We start from the raw sequence: 23,492 nt of genomic DNA on the forward strand, positions 1-23,492 counted from the left end.
TGACACTGCAAGCAGTGGACAAAAGGAGTAATGCTAAGAGGGGAACTGGTACGAGCAAACCAAAGGCATGGTGGGACAAGGAGGCTGTTGCGCCAGCAACCCACAAGCAGGCATGCAGTGCCCGCCGGGATGCACCAAGCAGTAATAAGGACGAGTCTGAGATCCTGGTCACACATGATGGCATGACATACTTGCAGCCATGTACAAAGAGCACATCCTGCCCTTTTTGGGTCTGAATAACCTACATGGCAACGTAGTTCATTTGGTGCTGAAAGTGAATACCTGGTGCTCACTCAACGAGGCTGTGGCCCAGCAGAGGTGGCACCCCCTGAGGCCCCGCAGTGTCACTGGCCTTCGCCATGGACGCAGGCATAACGAAGTTCACTACGTGGTTATCACTTCCACAGCAGTGGGCTGCAAGTCTGTCCTACTTTAGCACTATTAAGGGTGGAAGACATGCTATGGTGGTGCTAGTCCATGAGGGTAAAGGGAGTTGAGACGTGACGTTTTGATAACCACGCGATTAAGGCGACTTGGAAGCCAGCTCCCTTCCTTCCTCTTCCCTTGTAAGCTCGGTTTACTCCCTGTATTTATTTATTCCGTGTTCCTCCTAAAAGCAAGGAAATGTGAGGAACAAAAACCCGCTCTACCTATTTCTTGAGATGGTCGTCGGAACATAATCTATTTCTAAAGCATACATGCACCAAAACATGACATTTGCTCGTACCGCCACGGGAAAATGAATCGGGTCAAACTGGCGGCGGGCCCTTTGGCACGCGGGGATTATGGCGCGGGATTATTGTTCGCGGGGCATTTGAGACACGGGGCTAACATCGCGGGGCTTTAATACCACGCCTGCATGGACTGCGCTGACGGGACGACGGTCCGAGCGCTACGACGTGACCCCAGAGCGCCTTACCGAGGCCTCGTATGGGGGCTGGCGAGAGACGGTCCGTATGGAGCTCTGGAGGGTGGAGAAGAGGTGGCGGAGGGCGGCCGAGGACAAAACTGTTCTGGCGGAAAACTGCAGTGGAAAGGCTGTCATGTGGAATGAGTATTTGGGGAGTATTTCTACGCGGAATCCACGGACAGCGGGATGCCTTGTACCTGACAGCCTTCAGCTAAGTACACCGAGGGCCATTTTTTTTTTATCAACCATATATTTTCATACTAACAATATACACTACGGCCCTAACTGGCCACGGCCGACTGCATCACAGAACAGGGAGGACTGCATTGGCGAGACGGCTAGACGACACCACAGAACAGCCATCGCAAATTGCACTCGCCGCGCTCGCACTGTTGCGGCTTGCGGCTACTTCCACCGGCTGGCGCTGGCCGCGCTTCTCACGCTTCTGGGAACGAAGAGGTGCCAGATACAGGACGGGGACGGTATCGTTCTCCTGGGGGACCGCGCATTAAAATACCTACATGGAGTCATTGCAAATACTTTTGGCCAAACACGCGAGCTAACCGGACACAGGTGGCCAATAGAAGTGCGACAGACATGGACCATGGCGACAGATGAAAAATTTAACATCGAATTTTTGGATTGGAAAAAGGCAGAACACCCAAAAAATACGGCGACAGGACCGGATGGAATCCCAATAGAGATTTTTGGGAACAGCGGGCAAGGCGCACTTGTATACAGCCATCGAGCGCACTATAAAATCTGAGAGGATTCCCACGCAATGGCGCGAAAGCAGAATGAGTTTGATCCATGGATGGTTTGATATACAGTAAACTAGAATACCAAGTATCCTAGTTCACTGTAGTTTGATCTATTTGCCATAGAGTTTCTCACTAACGAGAAATATCGCCCTGAGATCGAACACAGTAGGCCCCTGGCGGCGGCGGGACAAACCGCTCCTAGGGATGGCGCTCTCGCGTCGTCTGCTCCTTCACGTTGCGCGCGGCGCAAGACGCGTGCTGCACACGATAAAACAACCAATATGTGTACTTGTTTAGCAATAAGCAATGAAATAGTTACCTCTGCTTGCGCATTTCCTCTAGAAACGCAATAATCAACGGCCGTTGCGGGTTAATGTGCTGGTTTAATTCCACGAAACATCACCGCTTGAGCGTGAAACGTGTTATAAACATTGCTTCGACACATCGCGCTTTTCTTATTGATGAGTGCAGATGAGTGCAAGGATAAAGGTTTAGTACACGAAACGGGTAAGAAGCGACAAGACCTGTGCATACCCGTGCATTAGCCACACCCTTGTAAAATTGCGCTGTGTCCTCATACAAAGAAGAAAGAAACGAAAACTCTTGCACTTCACAAGACCCGCGCGCTATCACCCATACATTACCGGAGACGTACTTTTTCGAAAAAAAATACCATGTTTGGAGAGTCGTTACTGCGTTGCTAATTTTGCGTATTATTTAAAATACGTTTCTGTGGATGCGCAAGAGTATTTCGAGGGGATTTCTCGGTAAAATTTAGCAGTTGTGAGTTTGCGTCTGTCCTGTGGCATTTCATGTGTTATTTTCATATATTCCGGCTATTTTCAGATATCGACATATCACCTTGTCCAGAAGTGTGTTTCACTCGGCATAACCAAATGCCTTACAAGGTCACGTCTTAACCTCTTAAGGTAGACCAAAGTTTAAAGAAAGAGGAAGAATCGCGTAATATAATGCACGTTGTTGCCCACATCTTTGGAGGGTGTGTGCCATGACTCGCTGGATTTTTTTTTCTACAATGCTTGCTTTCAATACAATTCTGAAAAAGGCGAGCTACAATTCCTGGACAATCTCGGACCAAAAGGGGGGTTAATCAGTTTTGAAAATACTGGCGTCTACTTGTTGAAGTACTGCTTTTTCACCGCTACGGAACACGACGCCAATTTCAAGTAACACTGATAACCAACGTTTGGCTTCTCGCGTTACATGCGTTCTCTTCTCGCTGCTCTTGGAACGTTGGCAGAACACCTCCCCCCCCCCCTCGAAAAAAAAAACGAAATTAATGCACAGAAAACTTTTACCCTTAACCAATCCTCAAGAATTCAACGTCAAGTCAAAAGCGAGGTTCAGTTCACAAAACAAAGTAGTTACCGGAAACCCGTTGCGCTGTTTCGTAACGAGTAATAAAAAGGAACGTTTTACAACATCTGCAACAGGGCAACTTCATTTGCCAACTTTATGGTTCGTAAGCGACATTACGCAAGAATGCAAATCTAACAAAAAATCTGTGCTCACTGTGAGGTCCCAGAATTGGTTTACACACTGTAAACCTACTTGTCACTTTGCAAGTCTGGCTAAACATGAGATATGTTGATTGTACTGTGCGCGTTATCAATTTAATTCGCAAGTTCACTTGCTACGAAAGCCTTAAAGGGGTCCTGAAATACCTTCCGCCGATGCATGGATGTACATGTAACCAAATAAAGCAATGTAATAGCAATCTCCTCCCGCAAGAATTTTGTTAAAGCGATGAGTATTAGCTGAGAAATCGTAAATCAAAAACCGCGCATTATCGTCGCGCCGCGTTTCCTCCTCCTTTCGCTGTTGACGGCGCGCAAGCCTTCCCTCCCATGATGCTGCGCTCCTCAGCGATGACGTACTTCCGCTATGGCGCTCCTAGACTGCCGTCTGCTACGGGCAAGCTTTGTTGACACCATGAATCCCGCACTCCGCTCAAGGCTGGAAAAGCGAACGAAAAATCTGGCTGCATTTGTGCGGCGGCCTGGCCATGTCCTTTCGCGCTGTACGTTGCTGGAGTTGCTATCGGCGGCACGCGACTTTTTATCGGCGGCGAACTCGCAGCCGCTCGGGGAGGATCGTGCGCTCGGTCCCTTTCATGCACCGCGCACTGTTTGTCCAAAAAGCGCCGTATCAGATGTGGCCCCGCTGGTGCCGGGTTTATTTTGTGGCGGTGGTAATTCCTGCCGGCGGCATGTGAAAAAGACATTTTAAACCGATACAGAACCAGTGCACAAAACGCTTCAATCATGTGACCAGTTCAGCTTGGGGCGACGCGTGGTGGAGAGCGGCAACGTTGGCAAAACATGCTCCGGCGCGGCTCTGAGCTTTCTAGCGCTGGAGCGAGCGCCATTTCTTTGACAATCTCAAACATCGGTTGCCTTGGCAACAAGACACAAACCGCTCCAGAAGTCAGTTACGGTTGCGTGATCCAGCTCGTGGCCCCACCTCGCGACATGTGGGCACTGCAGGCGTACCACTCACTCCCATTGGGAAGTGCGAGATGCGTTTGATATTACAGGAGGTGATGGTGTGTGTGTTGTGGACGCCATTAATTGTTTCGCGATGAAATGCGACGTTGTGCTTCTGCGGGTGGATAGTGCTTCCCATGGTCTGGATTATCTTTCTCGGGGACGTACGACTCAACCTCGCATGGGGTATGTGCAGTGTGCGTGGCTAAAAGCCATCTCGGCTTGTGCGCCAGAATTAAGTGACTTGCTGTTCGTCCCCGCAAACCGCGCGCGAGGTGAGTGCCGAATTTACGACAGGCAGGAGGAGGCAACCCGTTTGTCAATCCCTGTTCAGACTTGCAACGCATGTTGTGACGTTGTGTTCGTTCGAAATGCATCTCTGGATTGTTTTGCAGTTGAATAAAATGTATGCGTCAAACCCGGGCATTCGGCTCAGGGCGTTCTCTGCGATTGCACGAAAGAAGTGCCACGGGGTTTCAACGCTTTCTTTATGGAACGTACTCAGGTAAGGGAATATGTCCATGTCGTGTTATGGCCGTGTTGCATTCAATACAAACGGTTAAGCGTTTGTTTACACTTGTTTCGTTTGTCGTGAAATGTCCAAGCACTCCAGCACTCCGCTGGCAGATCAGCCGGCGAGCCGACGCTGAGCAGACGACTCATCTCTTTGCCGGAAGTGCGTGAAAAAGCCTCCCAACAGCAGGATGTCTAGCTCATGACGAACATCTGGGAATCGATGATGTAGACATGTGAAGATGGCGGCGTCCAAAAACACGAAGGGAAGGGTGAGAAAAAAGCGACAAACTTTGCAACAAAACTGTGAGCTTTCCGCTGCGCGTAAAAGAGTAATACTTGGCACAGATGACGTTGACGACCCAATCTAACGATTGCGCTACTTCATTTAGTGTGCTCAAAACGCCTTTCAGGGCCCCTTTAAATAAGTGATACGACACCATTATTCTCAAACCTGCCTTCAGAGTCGTTAAAATTTAATTTAACTAAAGCTGCGCGCAAAATATCCGTTTAAACGTACGGTTGCATTTATATACCTGCGCTGGTTAAAATTCAATAATTTTATGTTGCCTTTCGAACACACAAAAAAATATCGTAAGCTCTTAGAAAGAATGTCGATCGGGGCAGTTAAGTGGCGTTACCATTTCAGGGCATCCCACAAATGCAAGAATGCGTCACGCTACCAGTGAAATCGATTGAAACTGCTATTGTAAACTGTATTCCAGAGATCGAGGCTTCATGATTTGTTTCTATTTATATGCTTTTATTGAAGGCTCAAAGCCATAGTCTGGAAAGATCTAGCTTGCTACGAGCCGCGGCGTACAAAAAAGTTCATTGTCATTATTTCGGCCGTTCTGAGATTCCCGGTGGGTCACCGCTTTTTTTGCATAGTAATTAACTTATTGCCGCTTCCATGCTATACGTTGAACGTTGCGGAACCGAACTACAGCATACCACTCTTGTTTGCGCCTCTCGTGCGCACATACGGCGCGGAAAAGGCACAAAGCGCGCCCACAGTGTGCATTCTTCCGGGCCGCTCAGCGGAGCATCCACACTAGCAGCGCGACGTTGTCGCCACCTATATGTTGATCTCGCGGCGAAGGCAAGGGAGAGAAGGACAAGGCGAGCTCATACAGGCCGATTACAGTCACGTCAGTGCTCTATAGATTAGTATTAAGCCATCAAATACGAGTTGTGAAGTGGGTGGAAAGTAATGGTATTTTAGGGGAACAGCAAAATGGATTTCGGCGGGGTCGGCGCTTAGAAGACAATCGTATTAACCCAAACCATCGAAATTGCAGCAGCACAGGGCAGACCAACATGGCTACTGTTTCTGGACATAAAGGGAGCCTATGACAACGTAGATAGGGGATTGTTGTGGCATATACTGGAAGAAGAGGGAATTGGGTCAGAATTTGTAAGGCTGCTAAGGGCAATATATGAGGATAACAAGGCGCATATTACATGGCAGGCACAGAGCCCGTGTACATTCGAAGAGGTTTAAAACAGGGGTGCCCCCCTTTCGCCATTGCTGTTCACACTTTACATTAGAGGAATGGAAAGACGATTGGAGGAGAGTGGATTAGGCTTTGACTTGTACCGAAGCAATGGAGAGTTGGTGGAGCAACGGATTCCGGGATTGATGTACGCGGACGATATAGTGTTGCTGGCAAATAATGCGGAAGACCTTCAAAAACTGGCCGACATTTGTGATGATGAAGCAACGTACCTAGGCCTACATTTTAACCCACAGAAATCTGGAGTCATGGTGTTTAACTAGGAAGCTAATACAGCACCAATAAGGATTCAACAGGAAGCCATACCATTAGTAAATAAGTACAAATACTTGGGGATCTGGCTTAATGAATGAAAAGGCTGCAGAATGCCCATGGAGAACACCTCAAACTAAAAGGGAGACGACACGCTGCAGTAATGAAACATAGAGCACTTAGGGGATACAATAAGTACCAGGTAGTGCGATGCATCTGGAAAGGGGTAATGGTGCCGGCGCTCACGTTCTCTAATGCCGTATTATGCTTAAAGTCAGATATCCTGTCGGAACTGGAGGTTAACCAAAAGGCAGTCGGCAGATTAGCACTGGGAGCTCACAGTAAGACTACAAATGAGACGGTGTGATATGGGTTGGGCTTCATTTGAAGAAGGGAATCGCAAAGTAAAATATCTTTTGAGGAGCGGCATAGACATTTAGATGAGAACTGGGCAGCCAGAGTGCACAGGTACCTGTACCTTAAAAGTGTGGACACCCAATGGCGGAAGAGGACGCGAAAGCTGGCGACTAAATATAACTTGACCGCGGCGGATAAACAAGGGGGGGGGGCAGTTAAAAAGCAAGTGAAGTAAACAGAGACGCTCATGTGGACAGAGAGTATGGAAAAGAAGGGATCACTGGGAATCTATAAAGCAAGCAAACAAGAGATCTGGAAAGAGAACTCTTATGACAACAATAAAGTTACGTTGCTCTTTGAGGCGCGGGCTGGCTGCTTGAGAACTCGAACTTACATGAGCAAATATTCGTCACAGGTTGAGACATGTGTGGGATGTGGCAGGGATAAAGAAACAATCGACCACATAGTAATAGAATGCCAAAAGCTTTGTTCAGCCGGATAGAATTGGGGGGAAAGTCCTACTTCCTGAGGCACTGGGCTCCGCAGTTGATGGAAGCATTAACTGGTCAGCAGTAGGTATTACTAAGCAGCGGCTAGAGTATTGGCGGAAAAAAAGCAGGGAAGTCGATAAAGTGTCATCCCAGCCAGGGGTAGCGGCAGGGCAGAATTAAAAAGAAATCCGAGTTGAGGGTTAACTAAATTTAAATTTAAATTACTAAGACAGGCAAGATTGCGCATTCCGTCACCCCGATTCGAAGGGGGGGGCCTTTATTAATAATCATCATCATCATCATCATTACGCGCGCTGGCGATGTTGCTCCGCTTCCACGGGCAGCGAGAGCACCCGTGGTGGCACGCAGGTCATGGGGAACGTTGAGATCATGGAGAAAAGATGGTTGAGATACAGTGCAGTTGTAGTATAGTTGTAGTGTACAGTCACTTAAAGCGGCATAGTCGAGGCGCAATCGCACGTCTACTCACTCCGCAAGCGGGCCGCGGTTGGCGCACTGAGCACATGGTATCTGAGAGACGTCAGTCGTGGTCTTGTAAGGATGGTCTTGGATGCCGTGAGTGAGGCCATCGATTGTTTCGGGAACTCCGGGTTCCAAACTGAATGCGGCATCAGCACGTAAGCATTCCTGGATGGATTAGCTTTATACCTACGCTCCACTTTTGTTGCTTACAACGACAAGCTGTACATTAAAAAATTGGCCGCGTATCTGCTCCTTTCGTTGCAAATGTCGTCAAAAGACGATAGTCTTTGTACACATTTGCCAAGGAAATGCCCCTCTTTGCTTTCCCGCTCACCTCTCATGCTGTTTCTGTTCCGTCGCGCTCATCCCAAGGTAAGCGCACTAAAGGTTTTCTCAAGGCGATTTGAATTTACCGCGTTCCACTGCTACAGGCGGGGTTCCTCGATGCCAGCGCTGCAGTACGGCGGAGACGCACGTGAATCGAGGCGGCCGACTTCAAGGTTTATAGAACCACGTTGCCGTGCTCCACGTGCGTTCCAAGCAGAACGTGAAACCTAGCTAGTGGAACCTTTCTTTGCTGTTGCCGCGTGATTACTCATATGCCGCCAGGAGGTGGCGCGGGCAACAGAACAGCAGGCCGCGGTTTTCTGCAGTAGATGTAGAATATCATTTGCTATCGAAAAACCAAGCATCCAGGAATTTTTTAATAAAGGAACACTGCAAATATCCGTTGTGTACTAATTTCCTGCCTCATATTTGGATATGTCTTGTTCTTGTTCAACAAAGTTGTCAAGTATGAACATATAAACCGGGTTTAGACGTTGACATTTGGCTGTGAGTATATAAGACTATTGCGCAGTAAGCATTTTACTTTGGCTGGGTGGCTGAATCGAGTTACAGACAGACAGACAGACAAAAAATTGGCCGCGTATCTGCTCCTTTCGTTGCAAATGTCGTCAAAAGACGATAGTCTTTGTAGACATTTGCCAAGGAAATGCCCCCCGTTGCTTTCCCGCTCACCTCTCATGCTGTTCCTGTACCATCGCGCTCATTCCAAAGTAAACACACTAACGGTTTCCGCAAGGCGATTTCAATTTACCGCGTCCCACTGCTACAGGCCGGGTTCCGCTATGCCAGCGCTGGAGTACGGTGGAGACGCGCGTGAATGGAGGCGGCCGACTAGAAGGTTTATAGAGCCGCGTGGCCGTGCTCCACGTGCGTTCCAAGCAGAACGTTGAACCTAGCTAGTGGAACCTTTCGTTGTGGTTGCCGCGTGATTTTTCATATGCCGCCAGGAGGCGGTGGTTTTCTGCAGTAGATGTAGAATATCATTTGCTATCGAAAAACCAAGCATCCATGATTTTTTTAATAAAGGAACACTGTAAATATCCCTTGTGTACTAATTTCCGGTCTTATATTTACGTAATGTCTTGTTCTTGTTCAACAAAGTTGACAAGTATGAACATATAAACCGGGCTTAGACGTTTACATGTAGGTGTGAGTATAGAAGACTATTGCGCAATATCAGTTTCACTTTGGCCGGGTGGCTGAATCGAGTCACAGACAGACAGACGGACAGACACATACAGACAGACCAAAATTGCTGGGTTTAAGTAGCCCAAGAAAGACTATCGTCTTTAAAAGCGCGAGCGGTTCTCGCACGTGCCGGCACCTTACTGCGCAGTCCACAACGCGTTGTTTTTGGCGGTCCCATCTCCCCGCGAGGGGGACTCGAGTAAATGCGTCGCATAGGGGGTGGGTGTATTGCGTTAACGTTTAGTGTTTGGGGAGTTGGTGGTAGTGAATGCGTTGTATCAGCAGCTTCTTGACGTAGTTTGAATGAGTCAAGGATATAAGGCGCGTTCGTAGCCTCCCATTCTGTGTCGGCTTTGTGGCGCAGTGGGTAGAGCACCATGTACATTGCGTTCCGCCCGCAGGGTCCAGGGATCGAAACCAGGCGCCGGATAGTATTTTTTTTTATATAGTGTAGGGGGAGGGGTGCGGACAACGACGGTGCGGACTACGACGGACGTCAACGCGGGTGACATCGTGAGTTACTGAAATGCTCTGCATTTAAAATTGCGCCCACCTCCCCGCGAGGGGAACCCTGTGTAGATGTCCACTTGGTGTTTCCGTTGGATTGATTCTGAAATCGCGTGAAACGTGTCGGGAACGCGTATGATTATTATGTTTTATGATTATTATTATGTTTTATTGGCCAATCTTGGTCAATCTCTCTAAGTGGTATGCTTGGGGCTTCACTGTCGCAACGACCTTTACTCCATCATTGTTGCTGTAAGTGGGAGCTTCTTTTCTTTTATTGCAAGTGTTAATCATTGCCCCATCATGCGTTGCATCAGTAGCTTCTTGACGTAGTTTGAATGAGTCAAGGATATAAGGCGCGTTCGTAGCATTTGATTCTGTGGTTTTGTGGCGCAGTGGGAAGAGCACCATGTACCTCGCGTTCCGCCCACAGTGTCGTGGGATCGAAACCGGGCGCCGCTAACTATTATTTTTTTATAGTGTAGGGGAGGGGTGCGGACGACGCCGTATGGAGGGACAAGGCGAGTGAATGAGATGCGTCGCATCTAAAATTTCTGGGTTTAAGTAGCCCAAGAAAGACTATCGTCTTCAAAAAAAAAAAAAAAAAAGCGGCGGAGGGGAGGGGGGGGGGGGGGGGTGCACTGGCGCGTATGTTGTTCCAGTGCTCAATGACTTGCTACTGGCTGTCTTCGACAGGAGTTTGCAATCCGCCCTTCAGAATTCGGCCGTCGTAAATGCCTTCGCTTCGTCGATGATTTCCCGGTGGTGTTTTAAGTACATATTACTGTCCTTTTAGCGGCAAGAAACGGAGATTTTGAAGGTTTTCTCGACTGTTTTGACGACGTTCGACCTGACTAGTGGGATGCCAGAAGGTGGGAAGTTGAGGTTTCTCGACCCAGAAATGACTTCCGACGTGCGTCATGTCTTAGGGAATACCCCAAGCAACCACCGACGTCCGTCGGACGTCCGAAATACAGCCGGACATCCAAGGCCCAGTTTGGACGGCCACTGTATGTCCATGTTTGGTCGTACATTTCCGGATGTACAGTGGACATCCAGAAACGGATGTGCAAGTCCGAATGACATCCGCCAACGGACGTAAAAAGTTACTACGAAGCATCAAATAACGGCGTAAATTGAATATAAAAGCAAAAACAGAAAAGCTACTGTGCTTTTCAATTAAAAAGATTTTATACATCAACACCCTGGCTTGTAGGTTGCAAGTTTCATCTGCATATTTCTAATATCAAGCCAATTTTTTAAATTTTTTGAAGCACTTCACCAACTCCAACGATTATCTCTTTGGGGAACGATATATAAGTATTGAGAACCACTAACGAAACAACTTACAAGTGAAGCAAGTTCATTCCGTTCATGTATGCCGGCCGCCCGGTAGTGCGTCAGCCTTGCGCGGTGTACTATTCCTTGTAGAAACATTAACTTATCAATTCTGAAAATGTTTACTGAACTTCCAAAGTACAGCCAATTTCGGACATCCGACTGTACGAACGGAAGTGTTAAAACCGGACGTCCCACGGACGTACATGGTAAGTCCATCGGCCCTGAAACGGACGTCATACGGACGTCTGCTAGAGACGTACGGTGGACGGCCGACGGACGCCCGGTGGTTGCTCGGGACGCTCCAAGATCGCAAAAAAATCTACTGCCATTCAATTCGGCCTACTCAAAAGTGGCGAAATGTACGTGGCATTGCTGTTGCGGCTCAGTAATAAGATCCTGTCCGCACACGATGACGAGAAGCTTGGACACCCAAGTCAACAGACTCAGTCATGAAGCAGGATATACCCGGTTCCTTTGTTGCGCAGCTCTGCAGAAAACGCCCTGAAAAGGGTTAAGTGACTAACACGGCAAAAAACCGGTCGCAAGAAGATCCAAGGTCAGCATAAACGTCATACCCTATGTGCATGGGGTACGTATCGCTCCTTTTGAAGAAGATCGGGGATAAGGCAGGAGTGCGGACCGTTTTTTCAGCGCCCAACAAACTGGCGTCTTTGTGCGCCAAGGTAAACGGCAACGACGGCCCAAGAGTCATGTGAGAAGTAGCATGAACTTACGAAATCACACTTTCATATGGGCGAGTTTACGTAGGCCAGAGCGGTAGATGCGTAAATGATCGCCTTAGAGAACATGCCTATGCGCACAGGAACGGGCAGCAATCTTGCTATATTGCAAGAAATGCGTGAAAAGTGATTGCCACCCAAAGTTGAAAGAAACGCGCATTTTGAAACGCTGTCGAGACGCCCGCTCCCGGGAAATATTGGAGGCCTCACTGATTGGCATTCGGAGGGAACAATGCGTGAGCACGCCATGGATTGCACTTTTGGAACGAGAGGTAGCATACCTAGCCAGTTGAATCTGACTTGTACTAGATAGCAGGCTTGACACTTCCAGTCTGATTGTTTTATCATCGATGTAAGCCTCCATTGCATATTTGGAGTGATATCCTAGAACGGGCGCATGCTTGCGGCCAGTGTTTCTCCGTGTATTAGATGTCTCATATACTAAATCGTTCTCCAGTTGTTCGTCAGCACTCTAGTTTGCCACTTCTCTCGTTCTCGTCTTTGCGTTGTTTTTTTTTTTTTTTACTGTGAATAATGTGTACCCAACCAGTCCAACGTCAAGCCTTAGTAAATGAATTTACATTGGGCGTCGAATTATGTTGGGGGACGTCAAACCGAGCTAGCAGCAGTAGCTTCTTTCGCGCAACTGCCGGGCTTGCTCGGATAGCGGCGGCTCCTCACCGCCTGGCACGTCCGTCGCCCGGCATCCCAAATGGACTGCGCCGCGACTGCAGGGCAGAATAGGAAGCAAAAGAGGATGGAATGGGATTGACGGCGACGAAATGCCGTTGCTGGTGGACAGCAAAAAGGGGCATGTTACATTGCCGTAGGCGCCCAGAACCGACCTCAGTAGCCCCCGTCATGTAGTGGTAGCGTGGTGAACGAGCGGCGAGCAGGACAGCTGTCTGTTCCGAACGATGCAGAGCCGAGAGCGAAACTCAATTCGTTTAATGCATGGCGATAAGAGAGCAGCGATGAATCCCCGATGATCTGTACAGGAGGCATCCCGCTGGCGTGCTTACAACATGAGAACGTCTCGCTACAATGCCGACGACGTACTGACTCGGCTCGCCGAAGGGCGACTATTTATAAGTTATAACCAGAAGTCCAAACGGTCAACAAGGCGTTCAGCGCACTGGGCACGGCAAAAAAAGTACAAATAAATCGACTTATGTCGATCCGGATATATCGAACAGTCCGAACATCCTCTTGGAAATCCTATGCAAAAGTATACTTTTGTACGCGTATATCGAACTCTCGTTTACCGTCACATCCACATATCGAACGCCGCGCCGCAAGTGACCCTGAAAGTGCGCTTCTCCTGACGTCATGGAGGCGATGACTTCTCGCGCGTCACGTCGCTGAGATGGCCTTCAATACTTACTAAGAAACTGTCTATGCCTTCAACACCTGCTCGACCTGATCGATGCGCTAGCATGGGGATAGCCTCACGACAATGAGAACGCAGGGTGCGATCGGATGCGAAAGGGGAAGGGGGAAACCGACGGGAGGCGAATTGTGACCCGGCGTCTCTGACGGAATGGAGACCGGTGCGGCGTGGTGCACGTTTTTGTTCGCGGCGGCGTGTCATCGGAGCAGTGCCGCACTAGGCTACGGGGGGTGTTTTGGGGGTTGTAACCCCCCCCCCCCCCCCTTTCAGAGGTCCATCGACCCAACCCCCCTCGTTCACCGAACCGACAACCGAAGTTGAACGAGCGAAGTTTGTATGTCAGAAGCTTTTATTGTCGGACATTAATGTTCAACACTGAAAGGCTTTTGTCCAACACTGCAAAGGTCCAACACTATCCGACACTGATCCAACACCGAAATTGTGCCACTGAAAAGCTTTTCAGTGGCACCGCCGGTTCGAGGTTCAGAGCCATTGTCAACAAGACCGACAATTTTGTCGACTTGACGGTCATAAATTACTTTTTGCTGTATTGACATTTTGTCAATAATCAGGCTGCAGTACGGCTCTTTTGTGACCGCAAGCTCTGTCTCTCCACTTGGAGCCGTTCCTTTATTAGTGTTGTTACGCGTCTCTCCGGTAGAAGATCCGACGAACTTTTAGATGCGACGCTGAGAGCATCTCTTGTTGGCGGCCCTGTCCTTCCTGCGTGCGTCCGTCGTCGTCGTCGGCGTCCGCACTCTCCTCCGCTCACCCCCTCTCCTCTCCGATAGCGAACGCTCTCTCGCGAGGGGCATTGGATTGGATTCGATTGAATTGGCTTGGATTGGATTAAAGTGGATTGTGTTGGATTGTGTTGCGTCATAGCCGCGGCAGACGCACTGGCGCCGGCGCGTGCCCAGGTGAGAGCGAACACTCTCGCTCAACATCTGCGGGTGTGCGGCCCAGCGCGCTCTCACTCCGCCGGTGGGCGGCGCTGCGCGCGGTGCTGCGCATGTGCAGTACTCTCTCTCTCTCCGCGGTCTCCTCTCCTTCGGGCGCGCTGCGCATATAACCGGTGTGCCGCTCTACGGCGGCCGTTCGGTCGACGGTTGCTCTCCGTTGCGCTTGAACCCCCCTCAGCGTCGCATCACACCAGGGTTCCCGCGAGGGGAGGTGAGCGTAATTTTTTCCCACCTGACGCGCGCTAACGCTAGTTCTCATGAAGTTCTAGCTTGCATGCATGCATCACGTGGGACACAAAGCAGAGTTCTGCGCTCCTTGGAACAAGACAGCAACATGTAGTTTGAATAGGACGGAAACTGAGTCGGCACGGCTTTTGGAAGCAGCAACTTGCGTTTCATTCCTACCTTGTAATCGTCTGCGGTGAAGTGAAGCGAACACACAACGGTCCTGGAGCTTCGCTGCCACTGGCTGCCCTTGTTGCTCCCTTGTCGGGAAATGTTGCGCAGCCAGGCATTCCGGACGTTATCTTTCGGCGGAAGCTCACGGTAGCACAGTTCCGGGTTTCGTGAGGCATTCGATTTACAAAGCAGCACACAATTTTTAGGCACCGCGTGCAGTGTAAATCATCCACAGACTGGTAAGCTTATAACAGCAGTCACGAAAAAAAAAAATCGAGGACGCATGTTGGCCGGACGACAGCAGGGTAAAATGTCAAGAGTAGAAAGAATGCCACCTTCGCACGGGGCGGTGCAAGCAGGGAAGCCGCTTTCGATGATGATGATGATGATTATTATGATTATGATGATCTTGCGGTTAAACCTTGTACAGTGGGCGGGTGAGAGATCTCTACCCTAACCATGCTTTCTTCGCTGGGATGCCTCGATGCCAGCGCCCGGCGGACGCGTGAATCAAGGCACCCTATTCTTCGCCCATAAGCAGCGCGGAGTTTGGCCTCGGTCGTCGTGGGGTGTGGACGTGTTTTTCGTTCGCTCCTGCGCGGCCGGGGCGGTATCGCGATTATGCCGGCCACGCGTCGCGAGCCATGAGTGTTTCGTTCGGGCGTCGCGCGCTCTGCTGCGTGGGGCCGTCGAGCGCCTGCTCCCGCTCGCCAGTAACCGCTCGTCTACCACGAACATCACCCAGCACGCTCCCCTCACTTCGGACCTCCGCGCACGACTCATCGCAGCACAGCCTCGCCTCTACGCTCCACCGCTCCCGTCGAGAACTTCTCCCGGACGCAGCATGACGCCAGGACCTGTGTTTGTGGTGTGTACTGTGCTCGGTGGCCCCCAGTGACTGTGGCAACGCTTCTTTTCCTCGCGGCGCCTCAACTTTTCTCTTTACCTATTTCCTTTTTCTCTACCCTATTCTATTCATCCCCTTCTATATCCCCTACCCCCCCCGGACTGGGTTGTATGCCGGTGAGCCCCCAGCTGGGCTAATAATATCCCCAGTCCATTTCTTTTCCTTTTCCATCTAATCACCTAAGAAAGAAGCAGCGCCCCCACCTCCCGCCGTGGCCAGTGAGTCAACTTCTCCTTTCACAAGAGTTCTTTTGTTCGCGAGGCGACTCGGCACGGCAGGCCGCACTAAAGGGGGGAGATAGAGCGGCCGTGGCTACACACACTTCCAAGCCAATAGCCGTGCGCGTCTAGATAGGGTGTATTTATCTCTTGATCTTCTGTTGCAATGTAAAGAACATAAAGTGACTTTTGTCTCATTCAGCGAACACTGCCTGGTATCGTTAACGCTTGGTAGGATATCGCAAAGCGGTGAAATGCCTTTTATTGGGGCTTGTGGAAAATAAATAATAAGTTAACTCGAAGACGAAATATTCGCGTAACACATGCGGACAAAGTTTTTTAGCGGCGAAGGCGACACGAACATTACCGTTAAATGGGAACTTTTCAATCAAGAAGTAAGAATGAAAGCCCTGAAATGATCGGGCGCAGCTGGAAACTGGGGAGCGAGCTATCTCGGGCGTCCTGGAATAGCGCCCCTAAACTCGTTATCGCGAATTGGGCGCTACTACACGTTTGTGACAGGGGATTTATAAGAAAATCTGAAATTGCATGCTCCGGAGCACTGCCGCCGGCGGCGCAGAGCGTGAACCGCATGGAGCGTTTTTTGTTCGTGAAAACTAGAGTTCCTGTATATAGCTCCCTTAGGAGGCAGGGTTGCACGTCCATCCGCCATCTTGAGTTCCAGGTCGTGCGGGAAAGCCACCCGTCTCGCATGTAGGAGCTGCCGCCGGGCCGCCGCGCCAGCGGCAGCGGCGAGGAGGAGTGACGAAGATTGGCGCAGACAAAAGCTGGCGCACGATAGTCGGCTGTTTATCAGCTGAGCGGCCGCCGCTGCCGCCGCTTCCGCAACCACCGACGGTCAGTCGAGCAAAACTGACTGAATACGGGGTCTTGTGCTCAGCACTGAAAGAGAGCTTTCCTGTCGAAGTGGAACCCGCGGTATGTAGCAATCAGACGCGCAACTCTTGCGCTACGCGATATACAGGAACTCAAGTGAAAACGCGCCGCGCACGACACAGGCGCGCTGACGCGGAACCACCCGCACGCTGCGCGTGGCGCGGCCGGCACCAGGCACAAGGCGGCGGCTTTGGCCGCGAGGTGGTGTGGGGCATAGAGTTTCTCAATATAATTGAGAAACTCTATGGTGTGGGGAGCTCGAGCAACCCAAGGTCCCTTTAGACTCAGAGCAACCGCTTCTAAGCGCTCTTTAAAATGCCGCTCAAGGCACACACGAAGTTGCTTGTGCGGTAACGAAGCTGATTATATGGGCGAAAACGGAACTATAAAACATCATCTGCGCCCGCTAGTGAAAGCGCCCATGCAATATCTGCCGGGATGGTAAGCCTAACATCTCCGGCGGAGCCAGCCGGCTGTCTCGAGCGCTTCGAAACTGCCGCCATGAGGAGCGCGCCTTGGCGCAAGTCGTCAGTCTCCTCCCACTGCCGCGCGCGGAATCGTCGAAGCGGGCGTGAAAAAATCGCACGCGCATGAATCGCGTGCAAAAACGCGCCATGGGTTCACGCTTTCGTTGCCGCGTAGCGCCCGCGCTACGCTGTTGTTTTTCTGTTTCGTTGTTCTGCATCTCTAGCAAGTTTGGTTTGGTTTGGATTTGCAACAGATTGTAATCACTCTGGGCCGAGTTCTGCGAGAAGGGATGGAAAACAGGGGAACCCAGTTCGAATTAACCGTTCTGGATCCCGACGCGTTCGAATTATCGGGAGTTTTCCCAATTTAAATGCACAGGGCTGTGACGGGACATGGAAGCCAGTTCGAATTAACGAGATTTTACTGTGTTTCCTTCCCACTCATTATACTTCCAAACTCGAGGCTTCGGGCAATGGCTAAAAGGCTTCCCGTGTCTTTTTTTTTTTTTGTTTTTGTTATGTAAAGGTGTGTCCATTATTATATTCCTCCTGCAGGCGAATTTTATGTTATGGTGGCTGCTTTGACGCTTAATTTTTTGTGCGTGTGAGTGGGAAACAAGAGAAACTCGACTACTCTTTTACAGTCTTTATATATTTTTATTCTTTCTATTTAATTTTATTTATTTATTATTTATTTACATTTATATTTACTTTTTATACTTTTATTTTGATATTATTATTTTTACATTTGTTGTCAAGATTTCCACCCCCCCCCCCCCCGACTATAATCGTGGGAGCGCTAATGATTCAGATCCATGGTCGCGAAACGAACGGAAAGCGATAACTGGCACCATTTCAGTCCTATTGGCTTGCGTAATCGCAAACTGCAGTACTCGGCACCGCTGTTGTTCGTTTATTTCGACAGCCGAGAGAGGGCAGTTATCACTTTTGCCTATGCCTCCACCCCGTTGACAAACTGAACACCGCGTACCCAGCAGGTACGTCACAAAAGGGAGGGACTTTGCCGCGGCCCTCACTGTCTTGCATGCGTAATCTCGCGAATGGCAATTAAACTTCCCAGTTCCATATCTCGGAGTGCGGATGCGTAGAAGAATTCGGCCAAATGTCACTGCGGAGAAATAGAATTGCGGCTAGCTTTTCAAAACAAACATGCCTGCTTACTGCAGCCGCTAAAAAGTCAACTCTTCAATTTTTACCAATATACTTACAATAATAACACCTCATTTTGTGTCCTTTTGGGCGCATATAATCTTACCGCAGAAGCGGTCTTCACGTAGATCTAAGCGCCTGATAATTTTTAAAAATTCTGTCGACTAAACTCTGATCACCATGTAAATGTGCCACACCGCGATGTGGATGTGCATGCATTTGTCTTCAAGTCTCTGCCCTGCAACGTCCTTCTGTGTCATTTTTTTTTTCCCCACTTGGAATTGCTGCTACTGGAATATGGTGTCTATCGGACATGCACATCCATGCTTAAGTACCCAGCTATTGTATCGTCGTTTTATTCATACATGTTCTTGGTTTAATAAAATGGACCAGCTAAATTTGCGTACGCGTGTTTATAAAACCGCGCAGTGACGGCCATATCAGTCCTTTTTAGTTCACGTATGTCCAACTGAGATTCCCAATTGGATCAAGAACACAATCAGTTCTGATTAGTTCGGACTTACTGGGTCCCAGTGAGAACGCCTAATATTAAACGGACCTGAGAGCGGACGTGGCTCAGTGGCTTAATTGGCATTGCGCTGCGGAGCACGGGGGACACGAAAACGCGCCCGCGGGTCAAGAGAGTACGCCTACATTAAAGACCCCAGGTGGCATAAAATAATCCTCCTCCTAACGTTTCTTTTCTTCGGAGGGGGGGGGGGGGGGTGAGTCTAAAAGAATCGAAAACACAGGGTCACCCCAAGGCAAAAATATGATGCAACTGGTTCGGAGCTGCAGAATTAGCTGGTCCCAGGTGTAAATAAGTAAATCAACTGGTCCCAGGTCACGGTGTATTATCATTGAAAATCGGCGCGGAAAACTACTTCTCGTTCCTTTTTTTTGTGCTGTGTTTTTTCCGCGCTGATTTTCAATGATGAACGTTCACCAACTCGCCCCAAATCACAGTCCTCTTGCACCGTGTCCCAGGTGTAAATGAGTATCAGCTCGCCCCATTTGGGAACTAGAGAGAACAACTGGTCCTAACTGGGACAGTCCGAGTGGTTTTCATATTTTATAATGCCCATAAGGGGGAGGGGGTTACTAAAAAAAATTAAAGCCGTTCCACTCAATGTGAAAGCTGTCCGAAATGCAGAGCAGTGATTCGCCATAATGGGCAGTACCGCCGTTATCCGCTTACTGCTACCACCCCATGCAATTCAAATTTCCCGCCTTCGTAGTGCTCGCGCGCCCCCTGCCTGAAACTGCGCCAGCGGGAGTTCTGTTATTTTTGTGCTTGTTTTTCCTCCCGCACGTGCCGGCGTTGCATTGCCACATCTTTGCGTTTACTAACATAAAATTGGGCCCATCTCCCCGCGAGGGGGACTCGAGTAAATGCGTCGCATAGGGGGTGGGTGTATTGCGTTAACGTTTAGTGTTTGGGGAGTTGGTGGTAGTGAATGCGTTGTATCAGCAGCTTCTTGACGTAGTTTGAATGAGTCAAAGATATAAGGCGCGTTCGTAGCCTCCCATTCTGTGTCGGCTTTGTGGCGCAGTGGGTAGAGGACCATGTACATTGCGTTCCGCCCGCAGGGTCGAGGGATCGAAACCAGGCGCCTGATAGTATTTTTTTTATATAGTGTAGGGGGAGGGGTGCGGACTACGACTACGGACGTGAACGCGGGTGACATCGTGAGTTACTGAAATGCTCTGCATTTAAAAAGAAAATAAAGGTACGTCCTCACTTGCGGCAATAAGCGGGCGCTCAGAAACGCCGCCGCTTTTTGAAGGCCCCACTAGTGGGAGCTCGCGCGCGCAAAAGCGACGGCGGCGCAGGAGGAAACCGGTCCTCGACCTCTTCGACGGGGGAGCACTAGTGTCACTAAATGTATTTAGTGACACTAGGGAGCACGAGAGGATTCCCGCGCTTTTCAGTCGCTCTGGCGAAACCTGTGCCCTCTGGCTAGAGTGTACCTAGCTGACGAGAATGAATGAATGAATGTGCTTTTTTTAAAGGAGGCACGAAGCCCTTTGGGGGGGGGTAAGTAGGGAGGGGATGAAGGGGGATACCACTAAAGTTCATTGTGGGATCGTAGGTCCTTTCGTGGGTGTCTTCGTTCTTGTGGGCTGCCTAAAAAAAACACATGGTTAGGCCCGCTCTATACTGCTTTGCAGAGACCACTCTCTAGTGCGTATCGGCCTATTGCTCCGAGTAAGGATGCGTTACTCCGGAGTAGCTGTAAGTGCGCGTGAGCATCAGATGGCAGTGGCCGCTTATCAAGCAGGGCGGCTCTGCCCTTGTCGAATGTCGTACAGTGCCAGATTAAATGATACAGGTTAGGCGTTGTAGCCTGCCCACAAAAGGTACACGTGGGTGCCGATGTGAGGGAAGTGGCGCCGTTATACCATTTTCCGGTTACGTCTGGGGTATACGCCGCGTTTGCGTAGGCCTTGTTAAAAAAATTTATTCTTGCCGTCTCAGGGGGATTCCAGCAGGCAGGAAGCCCTGAGGGGTAATGTCTTGGAGCCGCTTACGGCTTTCTTGTTGCAAGCGTTGTCGTTGCAAATACCCTGTTACTGGAGTAGGCGCCGGCGGAGGGTTGGAAATCATGGGAGGAGAGGTTAGGAGGCACTCCCTTGCAGCGTCGTGGGCTTGCTGATTTCCATCTGCTCGAACCATGTCACCTGACCAGGTGTCCATGCAAGTCGAACAATCGTGCCTTGTTGCTGGAGGGTCTGTATGAGCTATGATGTGATTGGCAGTTGCATTGTAGGCCTTGTTGAGCTCGTGTAACGCTGTATGATAGTCCGTAATTAGCCTGAACTTACGTTAGTTGGTGCAGAGCGTTGCAGCTGTTGAAGCGCCCCGAGTATTCCAAGGAGTTCAGCTTCTTTGGCGAGGCCGTAGGTGTGCGCAATTTGGCGGCGGCCATTGAGGGCAGGGTGTTCAGGGCACACCCAGGCAATGGCCGCTTGCGCACCGTCAAGTGAGGCATCTGTGAAGATGTCCCATTCATCAGGACCTTTGTCTTGCTTAAGTTTGCGTATATATCGTTCCCGTATACAGCCGTGTTTCGTATTGGGATTGGTTTCTGGCGCACGATACCGGTTGTTCGACGATCCCAGGGTGGGATTGAAGGGGATATCAGCGCGGGGTCGACTTCGCTGTTTTGCAGATCTCATCGTTTGAGTGCTTGGCTTTGCGGTGTGAGGTCAAGGCGTTGCTGGTGCCTAAGTTGCGTTTCCTCCACTATGTTGGTGAGTGGCGGCAGTTGAGCGGCCTGTTCGAGGATATCAATGCGGGTATGTTTAGAGAGCCCAGTGATTGTCCGGATTGTTACAGGACATTCAGGTCCCGTATATGTTTTTGTGACAGAGTGTATGCTGGTATTCCATAAGTGATTCTGCCGACCGCCACCGCTCGCGCAAGCGTAAGACAGTACCGTTGGCTGGATCCGCCGAATTTGCTTGATATGCGGGAAATTAGGTGCATTAAGTCGCCATGGTTGTGCGTAGGGTACGAATCCACGCGTCGGGACTGTTGCAGCTGCTAACCTGGACGCCGAGTAGTCGGATAGTGCCGTTTTTCGAGGTGAAAGTTTCGGTGCCCATTTGAAGTGTCAGTTGTTCGGCCGGGTTTGTTAGTCGCCGTCCATCTATACTCACGAATTCTGTTTCGCTGAATGAAAGTTCCAAAGCAAGTTCTGCGATGGAATTTTCAAGGCTGAATACTGCTGCCTGTAGTTTAGTTTGCATGCGCTCTTTGCCATTGTAATCAGTCGCTTCCGTCCAGACGACAATGTCATCGGCGTAAATAGCAAATCGGGCTGAGGTGTTTCGCTCTAGTGCGCGAGCCACTCTGTTTATTGTCAAGTTGAAGAGAAGTGGGCCGAGTATTGATCCTTGGGGAACTACCCCATCAAGAAAGAAAGTTTGAGGTGTCCACTGGGAGCTCTTGCTGTGGAATCGAATTGGTCGGTGCTCCAGGAAGCTGCATATCCAGTTCTGAGCTCACTGACTGGGGAACGCAGCTGTAAGTTCTTGAAGAATGACATTCTTGCTGACGTTGTCAAATGCCTTGAGCATATCGACGGCCAGAAGGTAATCAGGTAATTGTTTTCGAGATTTTTCTGTTAATCAGTCGACGAAGTAGCCAGATGTAGTCGTGGGTACTCAGGTTGGGGCGGAAGCCGGTTTGAGATGGATGTAACCAGGCCGTTTGCTCAAGATGGTATTGCAGCCGGTTGTTGAAGAGTCTTTCGGTGAGCTTGCAAATAGTAGGTGTGAGGGCAATCGGTCGAAGGTTTTCAGGTTGACGAGAGTCTTTTCCAGGCTAGGAATGGGATGAATGATGGTTAGCTTCAGGTGTTCGTTCACCGTTCCTTGCTCCCAGGATTGATTGATTGTACAAATAAGATCTTTAGCGGCTGTAGACAGATTACATGGATCTTGCCACGTAATACCGTCATGGCCAGGGGCAGAGCGTGGTTTCCCTTGTCCCAGGGCTAAGACAAGTTCTCCCATAGTGAAGGGTTGTTCCAGATTTTCTTGTGGGTTGAGGATTGTGAGGCGAGTTAAGGGAGGCAAGTGGTCCGGTGTGCGAGTCGCGTGGAGGAAGAAGGTATACGGACGACTTTGTCCTCCACTATGAGGGGCTCCGCTTGCAACATTAATTCCTCCATAATGAGAATCTTGATTTTTGACTTCCGAGCGAGACTGCGGAAAATGCCCCATAGTTTTGACAAGCCTTTTTCCTTCCCTAGACGGTCACATAGGTCGTGCCATTTTTCGTTCTATAGCATGCGTTGGTACTCATTGATTTCCTTGTAATGGTTTTTGAGCTTTATCAAGTGCCGGTATTGCCGTCCATCTCTTCGTAATTGCTCCGTCAGGCGCTCGGCAGTACGAAGCAGTTGTGCCATGTGCACGTCCAATGTTTCTACTTCTATAGTCGTCGATATCGGTTATACACAGGAGGACCTAGCGTGTTCAATACTGGTGACAATGGTTGAGAGTGTGACATCAGGAGGCAGCTAGAAGCAGGTCCTGTACTTGTCCCAATAGTGAAATTGGACCGTTGTCCGTTCTCGTATTTTCTTTGAGTTTATTTCAAGCAAAATGGGATAGTGATCGCTACCCCATGTGGTACTGGACGTTTCCCATTTTTTAA

The 23,492-nt window shown here is 49.8% G+C and overlaps 1 protein-coding gene across 9 annotated transcripts in view; it reads right to left on the reverse strand.

Annotated features, from left to right (window-relative positions):
- LOC144140711 (kynurenine aminotransferase-like) overlaps positions 1 to 23,492 on the reverse strand; it is a 70,020-nt gene that overhangs the window by 40,832 nt on the left and 5,696 nt on the right. For 2 of the 9 annotated variants that reach the window (XM_077672322.1, XM_077672318.1), the window contains exon 1: positions 920 to 1,331. The exons of 3 other annotated variants lie outside the window; for them this stretch is intronic. Coding sequence is in view for 4 of the 6 variants with exons in the window: in XM_077672318.1 (XP_077528444.1) it covers positions 920 to 1,045 (126 nt within the window). In the remaining 2 variants the exon portion in view is untranslated. 4 more of the 9 variants (XM_077672319.1, XM_077672316.1, XM_077672317.1 and 1 more) reach the window with 4 other exon arrangements.

The sequence above is a fragment of the Haemaphysalis longicornis genome, unplaced genomic scaffold (genome assembly GCF_048455015.1).
Source record: "Haemaphysalis longicornis isolate Haplotype H1 unplaced genomic scaffold, Haemaphysalis longicornis Haplotype H1 scaffold_1, whole genome shotgun sequence".
NCBI lineage: Eukaryota > Metazoa > Arthropoda > Arachnida > Ixodida > Ixodidae > Haemaphysalis > Haemaphysalis longicornis.